The 21,745-nt window shown below is 40.0% G+C and overlaps 1 protein-coding gene across 1 annotated transcript in view; it reads right to left on the reverse strand.

Annotated features, from left to right (window-relative positions):
* Window positions 1-21,745, reverse strand: part of LOC132402551 (protein EFR3 homolog B-like) — a 194,241-nt gene that overhangs the window by 139,140 nt on the left and 33,356 nt on the right. Inside the window, exons 5-6 of the mRNA XM_059985416.1 lie at window positions 18,344-18,494; window positions 2,563-2,684 (exon numbers count right to left, since the gene is read on the reverse strand). Coding sequence (XP_059841399.1) covers window positions 2,563-2,684; window positions 18,344-18,494 — 273 coding nt within the window. The remainder of the gene's footprint in view (window positions 1-2,562; window positions 2,685-18,343; window positions 18,495-21,745) is intronic.

Here is a 21,745-nt window from a genome sequence, read left to right on the forward strand (position 1 = left end):
CACTCCCTGCAGACACCTTATACCGACATACAGATTTTGACATGCACAATGTAACGTTAGGTTCAAGGATGTGCATTTGGTGTCTACCTACCTGCCCACATCTCTACATTGGTCTGGGCTAAGGGAGCTCCAAGGTATCCTAAAGTTCCACACTCACATTGACAATCCAAGGTTTAACTTAGGACAATAGTAACCAGTGCTCAAAGAGTCAATCAGAGTTACTTTGAGAACATACTGTGTCAGTGTGTGTCAAAGCTACAATTTGAGGTATTCCTCTCTGGGGTGGCACAGGCACCTTCAATCAAATGGAAGTCTCACACAGACTAGGCATGCAACCAGCTACTTCCAGACTGACTGAGGAATAATCATAGGGATTAACCTATTCCTGGTCCATAGCCTGAAGATTATAACTCTTTAGACAGCCATTCAGTATCTTTAAACCATGAGGAGTCAGAGACCACATTGCTACAGGGATGAAAATGTTTGCTCACTTTTCAAAAGTAAATGCAGCGTTCTTGCATTTGGACTAACTACAGCCAAACCTCTGATAATCTGCTGACTACACAGAAATCCTAATGGTTCAAGGTTCTGGTTCCTTAGGAGATTTTCCTACCCTTCCATCCATCCCACCAGAATTTAGTTCCAGGTCTTCCTCCCATCCTATCAGAACTTGTTCCCAATCACCCATCCCATAAGACCATAAGATAGGAGCAGAATTAGGCCAATTGGCCTATTGAGTCTGCTCCACCATTCAAACATGGCTGATTCTTTTATACACCTCCCCGGACTACTCCCTGTAACCTTTGATGCCATGGTCAATCATGAACCTATCAATCTCCGTCTTAAAAACACCCAACCACCTGGCCTCCATGGCTGTCTGTGGCAACAAATTCCACAAATTCACCCTCTCTGGTTGAAGAAATTTCTCTATATCTCTGTTTTAAATAGACAACCCTCTACCCTGAGGCTGAGGGTATGAATGTAAACATGGATAAGTCTCCGGGTCCTGACAGGATCTTCGCTAGGACCTTGAAGGAAGTTAATGTAGAAATAGCAGGGACTCTTTGACAGAAATATTTCAAATGTCATTAGAAATGGGGATGGTGCCGGAGGATTGGCGTATTGCTCATGTGGTTCCATTGTTTATAAAGGGTTCTAAGAGTAAACCTAGCAATCATCGGCCTGTAAGTTTGACATCAGTGGTGGGTAAATTAATGGAAAGTAATCTTAGAGATGGTATATATAATTACCTGGATAGACGGTCTGATTAGGAGCAGTCAACATGGATTTGTGCATGGAAGGTCACGTTTGACAAACCTTATTGAATTTTTTGAAGAGGTTACTAGGAAGGTTGACGAGGGTAAAGCAGTGGATGTTGTCTATATGGACTTCAGTAAGGCCTTTGACAAGGTTCCACACGGAAGGTTAGTTAGGAAGGTTCAATCGTTAGGTATTAATATTGAATTAGTGAAATGGATTCAACAGTGGCTGGATGGGAGATGCCAGAGAGTAGTGGTGGATAACTGTTTGTCAGGTTGGAGGCTGGTGACTAGTGATGTGCCTCAGGGATCTGTACTGGGTCCAATGTTGTTTGTCATTTACATTAATGATCTGGATGATGGGGTGGTAAATTGGATTAGTAAGTATGCAGATGATACTAAGGTAGGTGGCGTTGTGGATAATGAAGTAGGTTTTCAAAGCTTGCAGAGAGATTTAGGCCAGTTAGAAGAGTGGGCTGAATAATAGCAGATGGAGTTTAATGCTGATAATTGTGAGGTGCTACAGTTTGGTAGGAATAATCCAAATAGGACATACGTGGTAAATGATAAGGCATTGAGGAATGCAGTAGAACAGAGAGATCTAGGAATAATGGTGCATAGTTCCCTGAAGGTGGAATCTCATGTGGATAGGGTGGTGAAGAAAGCTTTTGGTATGTACTTTTTCCAACAAATACATGTAATATTGGATTATTTTTCTCAATAAATAAATGAACGAGTATAATGTTTTTTGTGTTATTTATTCAATAGGGTTCCCTTTATCTAGCTTTAGGACCTAAGATCTGATTACATTTTAGGTGACATTTATGCAGTAACAGAGAAAATCGTGCAGGTTTACAAACTTGCTAGCACCACTGTATAACTACCATCAGGGTCCTTTTACCCTCGCAGTTTCTTAACTCAACCCACAAGAATTCAACATCTTCCGACCCTATGTCATATATTTCTAATGATATGATGCCATTCTTTGCCAGCAGAGCCATGCCACTCCCTCTGCCTACCTTCTTATCACTCCAATACAATGTGTAGCCCTGGACATTGAGTTCCCTATTACAACAATCCTTCAGCCACGATTCAATGATGGCCACAGTATCATACCTGACAATCTGTAAAAATGTACTAAGATCATCCACTTTATTTCTTCTACTCCATGCATTCCACCAGAACCCCTTCCCAATCCCCATCCCACAAGGACCCAGTTCTCAATCTCCCTCCCATCCGACCAGGACCTGGTTCCCAATTCCATTCTGACTCAGTCTGGAACTGAGATCAGACATGAACTTACTTGGTCCTGTCAGTTACATCATCATTTCCTGAGTGACACATTTCACTGAACCGACACACAAAGAAGTCATAGCTTCGGTGATACGATGGGGTGTCTTCTTCGATATTTGCAAACTTTATGAACTGTGGAAAAGAAAGTTCCTGTTTAATAAAACAGATTCAGTTCACAGAAACCAAAACTTATTAATGTTACTTGAACCAGAAACAAACTGCTAGTGGACAAGCAGGTCGACCAGTATCTGTGCAGGAGTAGGAATTATGTCCTTGTAGACAGATGCAGCGTTTTAATGGGAAAGAAAGGTTGGTGGTGTTCTGGATAGTGTAGAAGGTTGTTGTGAGTTACAATGGGACTTTGACAAGATGCAGAGCTGGGCTGAGAAGTTGCAAATGTTAAATGCTGTTACTGTTCCTGCCTCCAATATCTCCTCTGGCAATTCATAACAACGACAATGTATGAAAAATTTACCCTTCAGAAGCCCTTGAAACTTTACTCCTCACCTGAAATTCATGCCCTCTAGTATTAGATAACCCTACCATGGGAAACACACCGGACCACCGCCCTATCTATGCCTCTCATGATTTTATTTGCCCCTCAGCCTGCTCAGGTAGTGGCTTCAGGTTTGATTTCAACATCTGAGAGAAATCTGAGATACATGCATCGGAGGGCTATCATCCAGCTCCAGGCCGATAGGACAAAGCAGATTAATGGTTCGGCATGGGCAAGATGGGCCAAAGAACCTGTTTCTGTTTTTCAGTGTTCTGTGGCTCCATTGTAAACACACCCAGACTATTCAATCTCTCCATACATATCTGGCTCCCCATTCGAGGCAATATTCTTGTCAATCTTTTCTGGACACTCTAGCATTTTCAATAAGTGCACTTATTCGCATTGATCTGAGTTAAATTCCATCTGTCATACCTTAGCCCATTTTTGTCAATTGACTTCAACCTGTCGACAGAGTTGTTAAAAAGGCAAATGGTGTGATGACCTTCATCAACCATGGACTGAGTTCAAGAGCTGTAAGGTAATGTTACAGCTATACAAGACCTTAGTTAGACCCCACTTGAAATACTGTATTCAGTTCTGGTCACCTCACTACAGGAAGGATGTGGAAACCATAGAAAGGGTGAAAAGGAGATTTACAAGGATGTTGTCTGGATTGGAGAGTGTGTCTTATGAGAATAGGTTGAGTGAACTTGACCTTTTTTCCTTGGAGTGATGGAGGATGAGAGGTGACCTGATGGAGGTGTATAAGATGATGAGGGGCACTGATCGTGTGGATAGCTAGAAGCTTTTTTCCAGGGCTGAAATGGCTAACACAAGGGGGCACAGTTTTAAGGTGCTTGGAAACAGGTACCGAGGGGATGTCGGGGGTAAGTTTTTCACACAGAAAGTGGCGGATGCGTGGAATGCACTGCCAGTGTAGGTGGTAGAGGTGGATACAATAGGGTCTTTTAAGAGATTCTTAGCTAGGTACATGGAGCTTAGAAAAATAGAAGGCTATACAGTAGGGACATTCTAGGCAGTTTCCAGAGTAGGTTACATGGTTGGCACAACATTGTGTGTCGAAGTGCCTGTAATGTGCTGTAAATTTCAATGGTTCTATGAATCTATAGTACCCATCTTGGTGTTATCTGCAAATGTACTAATTGTGTCATTCTGCATTCTCATCCAATATCATAATATGACAATCAGCAGTGGAGCCAGCAGCATTCCCTGTGGAACACTACAGGTTGCAGGCCTCCAAACTGAAAAGCAACTCTCCACTTCCACCCTCTGCCTCCTACCATCAAGCAACTTTGTATCTGGAACATAGAACACAGAACAGTATAGCACAGTAAGAGACCCTTTGACCCATAGAGTTGTGCTGAAAAAATAAGTAACCAAATAGCCAACTAAACTAATTTCTTCTGCTTACACAGTGTCCATATCCTTCAATTTCCCTCCCATTCATGTGCCTGTCTAAATGTCTCTTAAAAGTTTCCAACGTTTCTGCCTCTACTTTCACCCCAGGCACCAACCATGCTCTGTGTTAAAAACCTACCTCTCACACCTCATTTGAAATTATCCCCTCTCACTTTAAATACATGCTCTCTAGAATGGGACATGTCAACACTGGGAAAAAGATACTGTCTGTCTATTCTATCCATGCCTCCCATAATCTTATAGACCTCCATCAGATCTCCCGTCATCTTCGTCATTCTAGAGAAAGCAACCTGAGTTTGTCCAGTCTCTTGTTATAATCCAGGCAGCATCCTTGCAAACCTCTTCCGTACTCTCGACATCCTTCCTATTACGGGGTGGCCAAACCTGAATGCCATGTGTTTCAACTTTCTGGAGCAGCCTGCCAGAGAGGACTTTATCAAAGGCCTTGCAGAAGACCATGCAGACAAGTGATTCTCAATGGGGGCCATACCACTCCCCCAAGGGGGCGATTATGTGTCCTAAGGGGGCGTTAAGGAAAATAGAAGTGGTGGGGGTGGTGTTCAAGATCCTTGGGGGGCGGGGAGAGAACAGAAAGCAGCAACCTAACTTGAGGTACGAGATCTGACCAACCATGGCAACATTTCATATGCATTCCCAGGTTGTATTCATTTTTTATTTTAATTTAGCCCCGTTAATGTTGGATAAATACATACAGCATGATCTCTTTGAGTCTGAAGGCAGTGAAGCATTGAATCTTAATCCTGTTAAGAAAAAGAAACTATAGAAAGTGGGTCAATACAATGTAACATACCTAGAGCATGGTTTTACTCCATTCCTGTCAGATCAGTGATGCTCCATATGTCTTATTTGTACTAACGAAGCTTTGAAACCATCAAGATTGCAGGAACACTTCAATAAAAGACAACTTTAAAAGGCTACTTATGGTATAACTCAGTTCCAGAAGTTGAAAAGCTTCGCACATTCAAATCATTTGTGAAGACAGATGTTGGTAAGACCTCAAACAAAGTTAGAAATCAAAAGGTTGAGCATGTATTTCAATGCAATAAGTATCATAGGAAAGGCAGATAATGGAACTGAAGATGAGATAGCTGGTTTGCAAACAGAGGCAATGTGCATTGAGGAGAGGCTGTTAAAAGGGCAAAAATTGCAGTCAACAGGATGAGTTGCAGCATAAAAGATGGACAATATTGAAAAGGGTGAATACAGGACTGAAGGTGTATTTAAATGCATGCAGTATCTGGAAAAAGTAGATGAATTTGCAGATTGGCAGGTATGATGTTGTAGGCATCATTGAATCATGGCTGAAAGATTATAGCTGGGAGCTTAATGTCTAAGGATATGCATTGTATCGAAAGGACAGGCAGTATTGCTCTGTTGATAAAAAATGAAATCAAATCATTAGAAAGAGGTGACATAGGGTTGGACGAGTGAATCTGCAGATGCTGGAAATAAATAAAAACACAAAATTCTGGCAGAACTCAGCAGGCCAGACAGCATCTATGGACCCTAAAGATAAAGAATTTTCATTTTTTTCACATGTATATCATAGCTATTCTAGAATTGACTATTTTCTTATTGATCATCGGTTATTAACGGATGTTATTGATTGTAAATATGATTCTATTACTATTTCGGATCATGCACCTTTGAAGTTATCTATTAAGATTTCGGACTATTCCAATAATATCAGATCTTGGAGGCTTAACGCTACTTTGCTTCAAGACCCAGAATTTATTACTTATATAAAACAGCAAATTGACTTGTTCTTCTCAACAAACTGTACTGAAGAAATCGACAGAGGAATACTTTGGGACTCTTTTAAGGCTTTTATTCGTGGACAAATTATCTCATATTCTGCTGGTAAAAGAAAACAAAGATATTTAGATATTGCTTTACTAGTGGATAAAATCAAGGAAATTGATAAGATTTATTCCGTGACTCCTACCAAAGAACTTTATAAGAAGAGAGTTGAGCTTCAAATGGAACATAGTTTACTATTATCTTCTTCAATTGAAAATCAATTAATTAGGACCAGGGCTCAATTTTATATTCATAGTGATCGTACTGGTAAACTGTTAGCTAATCAATTAAAGGCTATCTCGACTAAGCGACAAATTATTAAAATTCGCAAACAAGACGGTAATTTAACTATTGATCATAAAGAAATTAATAATACCTTTCAAGATTTTTATAAATCTTTATATCATTCAGAATTTGATGGTGACCAGTCCATGATAGATAATTTTTTTAACTATTTGAATATTCCTAAACTGATTGATGAAGACCATGGCCTGTTAGATGCTCCTATTTCTATGGTGGAAATAGGAGAGGCTATCTCATCAATGAATTCAGGGAAAGCTCCTGGTCCTGATGGTTATATAGTAGAATTTTTTAAAACTTTTTCTTCTTTGCTCTCTCCTTGGTTATGTGAAATTTTTAATGATGCGTTTGCTAAGAAGAGATTACCTCAATCTTTTTATGAAGCTAATATTTCTCTAATTCTTAAAAAAGATAAAGATCCTACTTTATGTACATCTTATCGCCCTATATCACTATTAAATGTAGATTCTAAGATTCTTACAAAAATTTTAGCTATTAGATTAGAAAAAGTACTATCTCAGATTATTTCAGAAGATCAAACTGGTTTTATGAGGAATCGGTATTCCTTTTTTAATGTCAGAAAATTGATTAATATAATTCATACTTCACCACCCACAATTCCAGAATGTGTTATTTCATTAGATGCTGAAAAAGCTTTTGATAGAGTTGAATGGATATATTTATTTAATACATTGAGAAATTTTAATTTTAGTCCTAACTTTATATCATGGATTAAATTAATATATCATAAACCTGTTGCTTCTGTTTTTACAAATAACTATAGATCCTCTTTTTTTCAATTATTTCGTGGTACGAGACAAGGCTGTCCCTTAAGTCCTTTATTATTTAATATTGCATTAGAACCTTTAGCTATTGCTATTCGTGAATCTCCTAACATTTTTGGTATTACCCGTAATGAGAAGTTATACAAATTATCACTTTATGCTGATGATTTGCTGTTATATATTTCTGACCCTGATAGGTCTATTCCCGCTATTTTATCCTTGTTGGTTCAATTTGGTACTTTTTCTGGTTATAAACTAAATTTAGATAAGAGTGAATTATTTCCTTTAAATGCACAAACTTTATTGAGTGATAGGATACCATTTAAAGTTGTTACTGATAACTTTACCTATTTAGGTATAAAAATTACCAAGAAATATAAAGATTTATTTAGACTGAATTGTTTTCCTATGCTTCATCAAATTCATCAACTTACTACAAGATGGTCTCCTTTGTTTTTATCATTAATTGGTCGGATTAATGCTATTAAAATGATGATTTTACCGAAATTTTTATACTTATTTCAAGCCCTACCAGTTTTTATTTCTAAATCTTTTTTTGATAACATTGATTCAAAAATTTCCTCATTTGTGTGGCAAAATAAAAACCCTAGGTTAAGTAAAAAGCAATTACAAAAATCAAAAAAAGATGGTGGTTTAGCTTTACCCAATTTTAGATTTTATTATTGGGCAAATAATATTCGTAATTTAATGTATTGGAAACTAGATTTGGATTCACCACTGTGCCCACAGTGGGTAAATTTGGAATGTAATGAGGTAAAGGGATATTCTCTATTCTCTGTTCTTGGTTCTTGTCTTCCTGCGGATTTAGTTAAATTTAATAAACAAATATCTAATCCTGTTATTAAACATACATTACGAATTTGGTTTCAATTTCGTAAGTTTTTTACTTTGAAAAACTTTGTTCTGGATAGCCCTATCTTATTTAATTTCTTTTTCAAACCCTCTTGGACAGATCAAGCTTTTAACATATGGAAAAGGAAAGGTATAAAATGTTTTCGTGACCTCTTTTTTGAAGATACTTTGATGTCATTTGATCAACTTTCCAACAAATTTGAATTACCTAAATCTAATTTTTTCAGATATTTACAAATTAGAAATTTCTTACATAAAGTTTTACCATCTTTTCCTAATTCAACTTTGGTGGACTTTACAGATTTGATTTTTACCTTAAATCCTTGTCAGAAGAGATTAGTAGCTTTTATTTATAATATGATTATGAAGATACAACCAGAAATATCAGTTAGAATTAAACAAGAATGAGAAAAAGAACTTCGATATAATATATCAACAGATAAATGGGAAAAAATTTTGCAAATGGTTAATTCTTCTTCTATATGTGCTAAACATGCTTTAATACAATTTAAAATTGTACATAGAGCTCATATGTCTAAAGATAAACTTGCTCAATTCTATTCTCATATTAACCCTCAATGTGACAGATGTCATTCAGAAGTGGCCTCATTGACCCATATGTTTTGGTCATGTCCCACTTTACATAACTATTGGAAGGACATATTTACTACTATTTCCTCAATTTGGAATATAGATTTACAACCTCATTTTATTACTGCAATATTTGGCATACCAAATGAAGATGGTAATCAGTTTTCCCCTTCAGTCAGACGAATGATTGCTTTTGTAACATTAATGGCCAGAAGGTCTATATTACAAAATTGGAAAGAAGTAAATCCTCCTACCACGTTTCAATGGCTTTCTCAAACTATTTCTTATTTGAGCCTGGAAAAAATTAGAAGCACTATTTTTGACTCATCAATTAAATTTGAAGAAACTTGGAGACCGTTTATTTGACATTTTCATATGAATTAATTTGGCCTTTTCCAGACCTTCTTTCTGCTTATTCATGTTCAGGTATGGAGTTCCGGAGTTTGTTGACACTATCATATGCTTACAAACTGTTATTATTGCCCATGTTAGTTTAGCTTTAGAGTTTTATTTTTCTTAATATATACTTTTTTTCACATATTTTCAAATTTTTTTTTTCTTTTTTAATGGTTATTTTTGTTTTTTTCATATATAATCATATGGACTTGATTGATTAAGGTATTTTCTTCTGTTGATGTTTAATAGGATATTGTTATCTTATTATCAATGTGATTTCAAGTCTATTGTATTCATAATTTACTCATTATTATGTTATGTTTTTTTTTGTGTATATGTGAAAATCAATAAAAAGATTGAAAAAGAAAGAAAGAAAGCATCTATGGGAGGAGGTAGTGACGACGTTTCGGGCTGAAACCCCTCATCAAGAGGGTTGAAGGGTTGAACCCTCCTGATGAAGGGTTTCGGCCCGAAACGTCATCAGTACCTCCTCCCATAGATGCTGTCTGGCCTGCTGAGTTCTGCCAGCATTTTGTGTTTTTATTGACATAGGGTTGGAATGTGTTGAATCACTGTGATAGAACTAAGGAACTGCTAAGGTAAAATGACCGTGATGGGAGTTGTATACAGTCCCTTGAACAGCATTAAGGATGTTGCCTACAAATTTCAATGTGAGATAGAAAGTTTATGAAAAGACGGGCAACGTTTCAATAGTCTTGTGGGACTTCAATATGCAGGTAGATTGGGAAAATCAGGTTGATGCTGGATTCCAGGAAGGGGAATTTACAGAGTGCCTATGAGATGGTTTTTTACAGCAGCTAGGGGAGGCCACTAGGGGATCAGCTATTCCAGATTGAGAGTTGTGCAATGAACCAGAAGTAATTAAAGAGCTTAAGGTAAAAGAATCCTTTCGGGAAAGTGATCATAATATGATCAAATTCATCCTGAAATTTGAGAAAGAGAAACTAAAGTCAGGTGTATCATTATTACAGTGGAGCAAACTGGATCCAGACTGGCTTGCCCACTGAAGGCAAAGTGTGGTTGTAGTTAGGTCATATTCTGAGTGGAGGTCGGTGACTAGTGGTGTGCCTCAGGGATCTGTTCTGAGACCCCTACTCTTCGTGATTTTTATAAATGACCTGGATGAGGAAGTGGAGGGATGGGTTAGTAAATTTTCTGATGACACTAAGGTGGGAGGTGTTGTGGATAGTGTGGAGGACAGTCAGAGGTTACAGCTGGACATCAATAGGATGCAAAACTGGGCTGAGAAGTGGCAAATGGAGTTCAACCAGATAAGTGTGAGGTGGTTCATATTGGTAGGTCAAATATGATGGCAGAATATACTATTAATGGTAAGACTCTTGGCAGTGTGGAGGATCAGATGGATCTTGGGGTCCAAGTCCATAGGACACTCAAAGCTGCTACTGCGTAGGTTGACTCTGTGGTTAAGAAGGCATATGATGCATTGGCCTTCATCAATCGTGGGATTGAGTTTAAGAGCTGCGAGGTAAAATTGCAGCTACATAGGACCCTGGTCAGACCCCACTTGGAGTACTTTGCTCAATTCTGGTTGCCTCACTACAGGAAGGACATGAAAATCATAGAAAGGGTGCAGAGGAGATTTACCAGGATGTTGCCTAGATTGGGGAGCATGCCTTCTGAGAACAGGTTGAATGAACTTGGCCTTTTCTCCTTGAAGCCACGGAGGATGAGAGGTGACCTGATAGAGGTGTACAAGATATTGAGAGGCATTGATCGTGTGGATAGTCAGAGGCTTTTTTCCAGGGCTGAAATGGCTAGCACAGGAGGGCATAGTTTTAAGGTGCTTGGAAGTAGGTATAGAGGAGATGTCAGGGGTAAGAGGTTTATGCAGAGAGTGTTGAGTGTGTGAAATGGGCTGTCGGCGGTGATGGTGGAGGCAGAAATGATAGGGTCTTTTAAGAGAGTCGTCGATAGCCACGTAGAGCTCAGAGAAATAGAGGGTTATGAGTAAAGCATAGGTAGTTCTAAGGTAGGGACATGTCTGGCATAGCTTTGTGGGCCAAAGGGCCTGTACTGTGTTGTAGGTTTTCTATGTTTCTATGTTTCTTTCAGAGGCATGAGAGAAGAGTTGGCCAGAAATGATTGAAAAAGAACATTAGCAGGGATGATGGCAGAGCAGCAAAGCCTAGGGTTTCTGGAAGCAATTCAGAAGGCACAGGATATATACATCCAAAGAGGAAGAGGCATTCTAAAGGAAATAAGACACAGCCAAACAAGAGAAGTCAAAGACAACATAAAAGCCAAAGAGAGGACATAGAAGAGAACAAAAATTAGAGGGAAGTTGGAGGATTGGGAAGCTTTTAAAAACCAACTGAAGACAATTAAATAAGTCATGAAGAAAGTAATTAAGAATCCTGCTGAAGGGTCTTGGCCTGAAACATCAACTGTACTCTTTTCTATAGATGCTGCCTGACCTGCTGAGTTCCTCCAGCATTTTGTGTATGTTTCTTGGATGTTAAACATATTTTCTCTTTTTTTGTGATTAAGAAGGTAAAGATGGAATATGAAAGTAAGCTAGCCAATAATTTTAAAAGGATACCAGAAGTTTCTTCAGATACAATAAAGTGTAAAAGAGATGTGAGAGTAGATATCAGACTGCTGGAATACGATGCTGGAGAGGTAGTAATGAGGGACAAGGTTAATGGCAGACAACCTGAATAAGTATTTTGCCTCAGCAACACTCACACAAATGCTGGGTGGTCACTGGGAGATCCCGCTCTCCTGGCAGACGAAGCATAGGTGCTTGGCAAAATGTTCTTCCAATCTACGTCAGGTCTCACCGATACACAGGAGGTCACACCCAGAGCACCCAACAGACTCACATGTGAAGAGTCGCTTCACCTGGAAGGACTGTTTAGGCCGTGAATGGTTGTGAGGAAGGTGTAGACGCAGTATTTTGCAACTGTCTTCACGGTGGAAGGCACTAGCAATACGGTGAAAACTCTAGGTTCAGGAATCATGAAGTGCGTGAAGTTACTATAACTAGACATAAGGTTCTTGAGAAACTGAAAGTTACAAAGATGACAAGGCACCTGGACCATATGGTGTACATCTAAATGAAGTGCCTGAAGAGATAGTGGAGGCATTAGTAATGATTTTTCAAGAATCACTATAACCCTATAACAATTACAGCATGGAAACAGGCCATCTCGGCCCTTCTAGTCCGTGCCGACGCTTACACTCACCTAGTCCCACCTACCCACACTCAGCCCATAACCCTCCATTCCTTTCCTGTCCATATACCTATCCAATTTTACTTTAAATGACAATACTGAATGTGCCTCTACCACTTCTACTGGAAGCTCATTCCACACAGCTACCACTCTCCGAGTAAAGAAATTCCCCCTCATGTTACCCTTGAACTTTTGCCCCCTAACTCTCAAATCATGTCCTCTTGTTTGAATCTCCCCTACTCTCAATGGAAAAAGCCTATCCAAGTCAACTCTATCTATCCCCCTCATAATTTTAAATACCTCTATCAAGTCCCCCCTCAACCTTCTATGCTCCAAAGAATAAAGACCTAACTTGTTCAACCTTTCCTTGTAACTTAGGTGCTGAAACCCAGGTAACATTCTAGTAAAACTCCTCTGTACTCTCTATTTTGTTGACATCTTTCCTATAATTCAGTGACTAGAACTGTACACAATACTCCAAATTTGGCCTCACCAATGTCTTGTACAATTTTAACATTACATCCCAACTCCTATACTCAATGCTCTGATTTACAAAGGCCAGCATACCAAAAGCTTTCTTCACCACCCTATCCACATGAGATTCCACCTTCAGGGAATGATGCAACATTTCATTACCTTTCCAACCTCCTATCTTGTTGAAAGAGGCTTCAGTGCAGTGAGCCACATACTCACAAAAGCAGAAATCACTTGGACATTGTTACAAAGGGGGACATAAGGCTTTTGCTGTCACAAATTGAACCAGATACTTCAACTATTGCTAAAAACCATCAAGCTCAAGGAATCACATTGATGGCAAAGCTGCTGTACAGCATACAGGTACCGTGTAAGCTAGGTTTAAAGACAAATAAAAAATTAAAGCAGAATCATTTTTGCATATGTTAGACATCTTTTTACATTATAGGAGCACCGGAAAGTACATTGTGCGTAAGAGGAGTGTTGGTAAGTATTAAAGTGCTTTAGTGGGGCATTGGTGAGTATGAAAATGCTTTGGGGGGCATTGGGCTAAAAAGGGTTGGGAAACACTGATTAGACAATGCCCACCTCTCTGTCCTCATCAAACCTTTCAATCAAATCCATGAGACTTGATTTCCAATGCACAAAGCCATGCTGACTATTTTTACTGGTCTTTGTAAATGAATCCTATTTCTACAGAGCCAATTTCCAATAACTTTCCCACAATAGCATAAGGCTCACTAGGCTAAAGTTCTTTGGCTTCTCCTGGCAGCCCTCCTTTAATAAAGGTACTTAGCCACCCTACTTCCAGTTTGTAACCAGGGATGAGGAAGATACAAAGATATCTGACATGACAGGCACAGGAGTACATTCAGCCAGAGACTCATTCCACCAAGATGTAACACTGAGCGTCATAGGAAGTCATTCCTACCTGTGGCCATCAAACTTTACAACTCCTCCCTCGGAGTGTCAGACACCCTGTGCCAATAGGCTGGTCCTGGACTTATTTCCACTGGGCATGATTAACTTATTATTTAATTATTTATGGTTTTATATTGCTATATTTCTTCACTATTCTTGGTTGGTGTGGCTGTAACAAAACCCAATTTCCCTCGGGATCAATAAAGTATGTCTGTCTGTCTGTCTGACCCCAGAGATTTCTTCTCTTCTCTGCCACAATGTTTTGGTGCCTTTGCTTACAGGGCAGTTAGTGTAATGCTTTTACAGTCTCAGCAACCTGGATTCAATTCCAACTGCTGCCTGTAAGGCACTTGCACATTTGCCCCATGACCACATGGGTTTCCTCTTAGGTTCCAAAGTCGTACTGGTTAGTAGGTTAATTGGTTACATTGGTGTAATTGAGCGGCACCACTCATTAAATAGAATAAATAACATATTTGGTTAGGCCCAGGGGACATATGGACCTCAGGACCACCAACAAATCCTCTTTCGTGATGCCAGCATATTTCAGAATAACATTATTCTCTTGCCTGAATTCTCTAGCTTCACCAATGTTTTCCATGGTAAGTTTGCCTCTGGAAATGCTTCCTGACCAGCAGACTTCCTTTAATAATGCAAACACAAGGAAATCTGCAGATGCTGGAAATTCAAGCAACACACACAAAATGCTGGTGGAATGCAGCAGGCCAGGCAGCATCTATAGGAAGAAGTACAGTTGACGTTTTGGGTTGAGACTCTTCATCAGGACTAACAGAAAAAGAGATAGTACGAGATTTGAAAGTGGGAGGGGGAGGGGGAGACCCGAAATGATAGGAGAAGACAGGAGGGAGAGGGATAAAGCTAAGAGCTGGGAAGTTGATTGGCAAAAGGGATGCAGAGCTAGAGAAGGGGGAGTAGCATAGGACAGAAGGCTTTGGAAGAAAGAAAGAAAGACGGAGGGGACCACCAGAGGAAGATAGAGAACAGGGAAGCAGTTATTGTGAGAGGGAAAGTGATAGTGAGTATTGGGAGAGGGAAAGGATAGTGAGGGATAAAATTGGTCCCTTAGAGAATCAGAGTGGACAGCTATGTGTGGAGCCGACAGAGATGGGGGAGATTTTGAACAATTTCTTTTCTTTGGTATTCACTAAGGAGAAGGATATTGAATTGTGTAAGGTAAGGGAAACAGTAGGGAAGTTATGGAAACTATGACGATTGAGGAGGAGGAGTACTGGCACTTTTAAGGAATATAAAAGTGGATAAATCTCCAGATCCTTACAGGATATTCCCTAGGACCTTGAGGGAGGTTAGTGTAAAAATAGCAGGGGCTCTGACAAATATATTTCAAATGTCACTAGAAACGGGGATGGTGCCAGAGGATTGGTGTATTGCTCATGTGGTTCCATTGTTTAAAAAGGGTTCTAAGAGTAAACCTGGCAATTATAGGCCTGTCAGTTTGATGTCAGTGGTGGGTAAATTAATGGAAAGTATTCTTAGAGGTAGTATTTATAATTATCTGGATAGACAGGATCTGATTCAGAACAGTCAGCATGGATTTGTGCATGGAAGGTCATGTTTGACAAATCTTATTGAATTTTTGAAGAGGTCACAAGGAAAGCTGATGAGGGTAAAGCAGTGGATGTTGTCTATATGGACTTCAGTAAGGCGTTTGACAAGGTTCCTCGCGGAAGGTTAGTTAGGAAGGTTCAATCGTTGGGTATTAATATTGAAGTAGTAAAATGGATTCAACAGTGGCTGGATGGGAGATGCCAGAGAGAAGTGGTGGATAACTGTTTGTCAGGTTGGAGGCCGGTGACTAGTGGTGTGCCTCAGGGATCTGTAATGGGTCCAATGTTGTTTGTCATATACATTAATGATCTGGATGATGGGGTGGTAAATTGGATTAGTAAGTATGCAAATGATACTAAGGTAGGTGACGTTGTGGATAATGAAGTGGGTTTTTAAAGCTTGCAGAGAGATTTAGGCCAGTTAGAAGAGTGGGCTGAACAATGGCAGATGGAGTTTAATGCTGATAAGTGTGAGGTACTACATTTTGGTAGGAATAATCCAAATAGGACATACATGGTAAATGGTAGAGCATTGAAGAATGCAGTAGAACAGAGTGATCTAGAAATAATGTTGCATAGTTCCCTGAAGGTGGAATCTCATGTGGATAGGATGGTGAAGAAAGCTTTTGGTATGTTGGCCTTTATAAATCAGAGCATTGAGTATAGGAGTTGGGATGTAATGTTAAAGTTGTACAAGGCATTGGTCAGACCAAATTTGGCGTATTGTGTACAGTTCTGGTCACCAAATTATAGTAAGAATGTCAACAAAATAGAGAGAGTACAGAGAAGATTTACTAGAATGTTACCTGGGTTTCAGCACCTAAGTTACAGGGAAAGATTGAACAAGTTAGGTTTTTATTCTTTGGAGCATAGAAGGTTGTGGGGGGACTTGATAGAGCTATTTAAAATTATGAGGGGAATAGATAGCGTTGACATGGATAGGCTTTTTCCATTGAAAGTAGGGGAGATTCAAACAAGAGGACATGAGTTGAAAGTTAGTGGGCAAAAGTTTAAGGGTAACACAAGGGGGAATTTCTTTACTCAGAGAATGGTAGCTGTGTGGAATGAGCTTCCAGTAGAAGTGGTAGAGGCAGGTTCAGTATTGTCATTTAAAGTAAAATTGGATAGGTATATGGACAGGAAAGGACTGGAGGGTTATGGGCTGAGTGCGGGTCAGTGAGAGTAGGTGAGAGTAAGCGTTCGGCACGACTAGAAGGGCCGAGACAGCCTGTTTCCGTGCTGTAATGTTATATAGTTATATGGAAAGAGACAGAAAAAAGTATGTATATATATATATATACACACACACATACATAAAAATAAATAAACAAACAAATAAATAAATAGGGATGGGGTAAGAAGGGGAGGGGGCATTAATGGAAGTTAAAGAAATCAATGTTCATGCCATCAGGTTGTTAGCTACCCAGATGGAATATAAGGTGTTGTTCCTCCAACCTGAGTGTGGCTTCATCTCGACAGTAGAGCAGGCTATGGATTGACATATTAGAATGGGAATGGGATGTGGAATTAAAATGTGTGGCTACTGGGAGATCTTGCTTCCTCTGGAATTAAAATGTGTGGCCACTGGGAGATCCTGCGTCCTCTGAAATTAACAGTTTCTTTTTTGTTTCAGATGCACCATCTGCAGAGTCATGTGCCTCCATGCAATTTAAGCAGTACTCGTGTATTTTTGAGCAAGGGTGGATGGAAGTGTTTATCTAATTCAGTGGATTCCAATTAATTGGGACACAATGGACCAGTACATTTTGGTCCCATTAAGAGGCTGTCCCAATTAAATGAAGCTTCATGGCAATCGTTAAAAAGATATATAAAAAAAGACATGGGCATATGGGATGTCCAGGGAGGGGTAACACCTGCGGTGAAGGGTCAATCCCGGGGCAGTTCATTCACCTTTCATCCCCACTGGACACATTTGGCTCCAAATGGCTGTTTGCATGTAACTGCAGCCAAATCCCAACACACTGCTTTGACAAGTGGGCTAAACCAGGTGAGAGTAGCCAGATGCCTGTTCTAGCATTTGAAGTCAACTACGGCAGACTTCAGTGAAATTCAGTAGCCAGGAAGGTGGTTCTGCAATGCTCCATGGCGAGCAAAGAGCACAACAAGGCACAAGTCAAGGTCACTGCAACCAAGGAAGAACATGGTTTGTGACATTTGTTCGTACCACTGGACCCAGACTGCTGAGGTTAAGAGAGTGGAACTGCCCCAGTGAAATGGCATTTCCACTTTAAATATTCTCCCACACAGCATGGCCTTCATGCAATGCTTTACAATTGCATCCTCCAAATCTAAGGTTTACTTAAAGGTAACTTAACAGATGATTGTTGATTCTTTTAAATTCATCATAGTTCCTAACTTGTTGAAGTAGTGAAATCATTTCATTTTTACTCCCAGCCATGTCTGGCACCTGCACATCTGAATGCCTGAAACTGCAGTGAGAAAAACAGTTCCGAATTGTCTTACTGCTTATTTATTACCAATCATCAGTAACAAAAATCACTGCTTTTAGAACACAAGAATGCAATGGATACTATTTAGAAACTGTTCACGGCGTTGCATCTGATGGCCATACAAGAGTGCGGGACTGATGTTTGCTTGAAACTTGGGGAACATTTTTCTGTCCCAATTAAGCAGCAGTGTGTCCCAAATAAACTAAATGAACCTTGCCTATTTTCTTGATTTGCTTTTGTCTTTTAAGAGTTGTATCAAATAAGTGGTGCCCCAATTAACCGATGACATAATTAACTGGAATCCACTGTAATTTGGTGGACACCACCAGGTTATCAGTATTGACAGCAACTGTCAAAGACAGACCCTTATTCCTCAGGGGCACCTATCTACATATTAATTTGCAGTCAGGAAACAGACTTACCGAATTGGTTCCCAAGATCTGTAAAGCTGCCTTATCAGACTCAAGAAGCTTGGCCACCATCTTGAGGAAACTCTCTACAAACAAGTTGATGCTTTGGCAGTGACAGGCCATCAGAAGTTGATCCAGAGCCTCCATGGCAATACACACATAGCTGACGGACAAGCAAGCATACACACCATTAGGAAATACAGCTACCTCATTGACCCTTCCACACGTGCCTCCCTTCCCATATAATAGCCCATTTAGCCCATCGTGTCTGCTCTGCAATTCCATCATACGTGACTCATCCCACTCTCAACCCCCATTCCTCTGCCTAAGATGACTAAGCAAGAATTTATCAAACTCTACTTTTAAATTTACCTAATAATTTAGCCTCTAGACTCATCTGTGGCAATGAATTCCACAGATTTACTACTCTCTGGCTAAAGAAATACCTCCTAATCTCTGTTCTAAATGGATGTCCTTCTATACTGAGGAACAGCCACCTGGTCCTAGTCTCCCCAACTATAGGAAACATTCTCTCCACATCCACTCTATCTAGGCCTTTCAATATTCAATAGGTTTCAATGAGATCCACGCCCCCCCCCCCCCCCCCCACATTCTTCTAAACTCCAATGAGTACAGGTCCGGAGCCATCAAACGCTCCGGGCCTGAATGTTAATCCCTTCTTTTCCAGGATCATTCTCATGAACGTTATCTGGACTGTCTCCAATGCCATCCCATCTGTTCTTATATATGGAGACCAAAACTGCTCACTATACTCAAAGTGTGGTCAGACAAATGTCTTATAAAGCCTCAGGATTAAAGCTTTGCTTTTATATTCTGTTCCTTTCAAAATGAATGCACTTGTTATTCCCCCAGTCATTTCTGAATACTCAAAGATTAAATAATGCTTCTATCTGACTAGAGCACAAGATCCAGAGCTTTTCAAAGCTGGCAACATTGCTATTTTAGTCTAGATGGTGGTGAAAGCATTCACTCTGTTTGAAAACATACTTATAAAGCATCTTGGGAAGTTTCTCACAAGTTGTGGGTGCATCTGGCAAGGCCAACATTTATTACTCATCCCTCATCCTTCTAAGCTCTGGTCAGTTCAGATTGTCTCATTATCAGAAGGATGAGGACACTTTAGAGAGGGTGCAGAGGGGATTTACAAGGAAGCTGCCTGGACTATACGAAATGTCTTATGAGGATAGTTTGAACGAACAAGGGTTTTTCCTCTTTGGAGCAAAGGAGGATGGGAGGTGACTTGATAGAGGTGTACAGGATGATAAGAAGCATTGCATGTGTAGATAGCCAGCGACTATTAGCAATGGGCAACAATGGCTAAAGTGAGAGGTCATAATTTTAAGGAGATTGCAGGAAAATAAAGGGGAATGTTAGAGGTAAGTTTTTTACACAGTGAGGGGTGCATGAAATGCCCTGCCAGGGGTGGTGACAGAGCCAGATACTTTAGGGACATTTAAGAGACTCTTAGAAAGGCACTTGGATGAAAAAAAATTGAGAGCTATGTGGGAAAGAAGGATTAGATTGATCTTAGAGAAGTTTAAGTGGTAGGCAAAACATTGTGGACTGAAAGTCCTGGTATAGTGCTGTACTATCAATGAGCTGCCACCAGTGTTCCTGATCACCCTTGGCTGAAATGTGGCAAATGTTCAGGGACCATTTGCATGGTGTTCTGCATAGGTATGTTCCATTGAGGCAGAGAAATGGTGATAGGGTTAAAGAACTATGGTGGACAAAGAATGTAGAAAATCTAGTTAAGAAGAAAAGAAAAGCTTACGAAAGGTTCAAGGAACTAGATACTGTTAGAGCTCTAGAAAATTACAAGGGTCCCAGGAAGGAGCTCAAAAATGAAATTAGGAGAGCAAGAAGGGGCCATGAGAAGGCCTTGGTGAGCAGGTTTAAAGAAAACCCCAAGGCACTCTACAAGTACGTGAAGAGCAAGAGGATGAGCCGTGTGAAAATAGGACCAATCAGGTGTGATAGTGGAAAGGTGTGCTTGGAGTTGGAGGGGGTAGCAGAGGTACTTGATGAATACCTTGCTTCAGTATTCACCAGTTTCAGGACCTTGAGAATTGTGGGGATGACTTACAGCAGACTGAAACATTTGAGTATATAGACATTAAGAAAGGGGATGTGCTGGAGCTTTTGAAAGGTATTAACATAGAAATATAGAAAACCTACAGCATAATAAGGTCTTTCAGCACACAAAACTGTGCTGAACATGTCCCTAACTTAGAAATTATCTAGAGTTACCCATAGCCTCTATTTTTCTAAGCTCCATGCACCTATCCAGGAGCCTCTTGAGACCCTATTATATCCACAATTAAGTTAGATAAGTCACGGGACTGAACGAGATATACCCCAGGCTACTGTGGGAAGCAAGGGAGGAGATTGCTGAGCCTCTGGTGATGATCCTTGCATCATCAATAGGGATGGAGAAGTACCAGGAGATTGGAGGGTTGCAAATGTTGGTAGCTTGTTCAAGAAAGTGAGTCAAGATAATCCAGGAAATTATAGACCAGTGTGTCTGATCTCAGTGGTGGGCAAGTTGTTGGAGAAGATCCTGAGAGACAGGATTTATGAACATTTGGAGAGATCAGAAATAGTCAACATGGCTTTGTCAAGGGCAGGTTGTGCCTTACAAGCATGATTGAATTCTTAGCGGATGTAATAAAACACATTGATGAAGGTAGAGCAGTGGATGTAGTGTATATGGATTTCAGGAAGGCATTTGATAAGGTTCCCCATGCAAGGGTCCTTCAGAAAGTAAGGAGGCATGGGATCCAAGGTGACCTTGCTTTGTGCATCTAGAATTGGATTGCTCACAGAAGCTAAAAGGTGGTTGTAGATGGTTTGTATTCTGCATGGAGGTCGGTTACTAGTGGTGTTCCCTAGGGATCTGTTCTGGGACCCCAACTCTTCATTTTTTTTTTCATAAATGACCTGGATGAAGAAGTAGAAGGGTGGGTTAGTAAGTTTGCTGATGACATAAAGGTTTGGGGTGTTGTGGATAGTCTGGTGTGTTGTCAGTGGTTATAGCGGGACATCGATAGGATGCAGAACTAGGCTGAGAAGTGTCAAGTAGACTTCAATCCAATAAGTGTGAAGTAGTTCATTTTGGTAGATCCAATCTGAAGGATAGAATATAATATAAATGGTAAGACTCTTGGCAGTATGGAGGATCTGAAAGATCTTGGGGTCTGTGTTGAAAGGACGCTCAAAGCTGCTACGCAGGTTGACAGTGCTGTTAAGGTGGTGTATGGTGTGTTGGCATTCATCAACTGGGATTGAGTTCCAAGTGCTGTGAGATAATGTTACAGCTATATAAGACCTTAGTTAGACCCCAATTGCAGTACTGTATTCAGTCTGGTCACCTCACTACAGGAATGATTTAGA

The sequence above is a fragment of the Hypanus sabinus genome, chromosome 12, assembly GCF_030144855.1.
Source record: "Hypanus sabinus isolate sHypSab1 chromosome 12, sHypSab1.hap1, whole genome shotgun sequence".
NCBI lineage: Eukaryota > Metazoa > Chordata > Chondrichthyes > Myliobatiformes > Dasyatidae > Hypanus > Hypanus sabinus.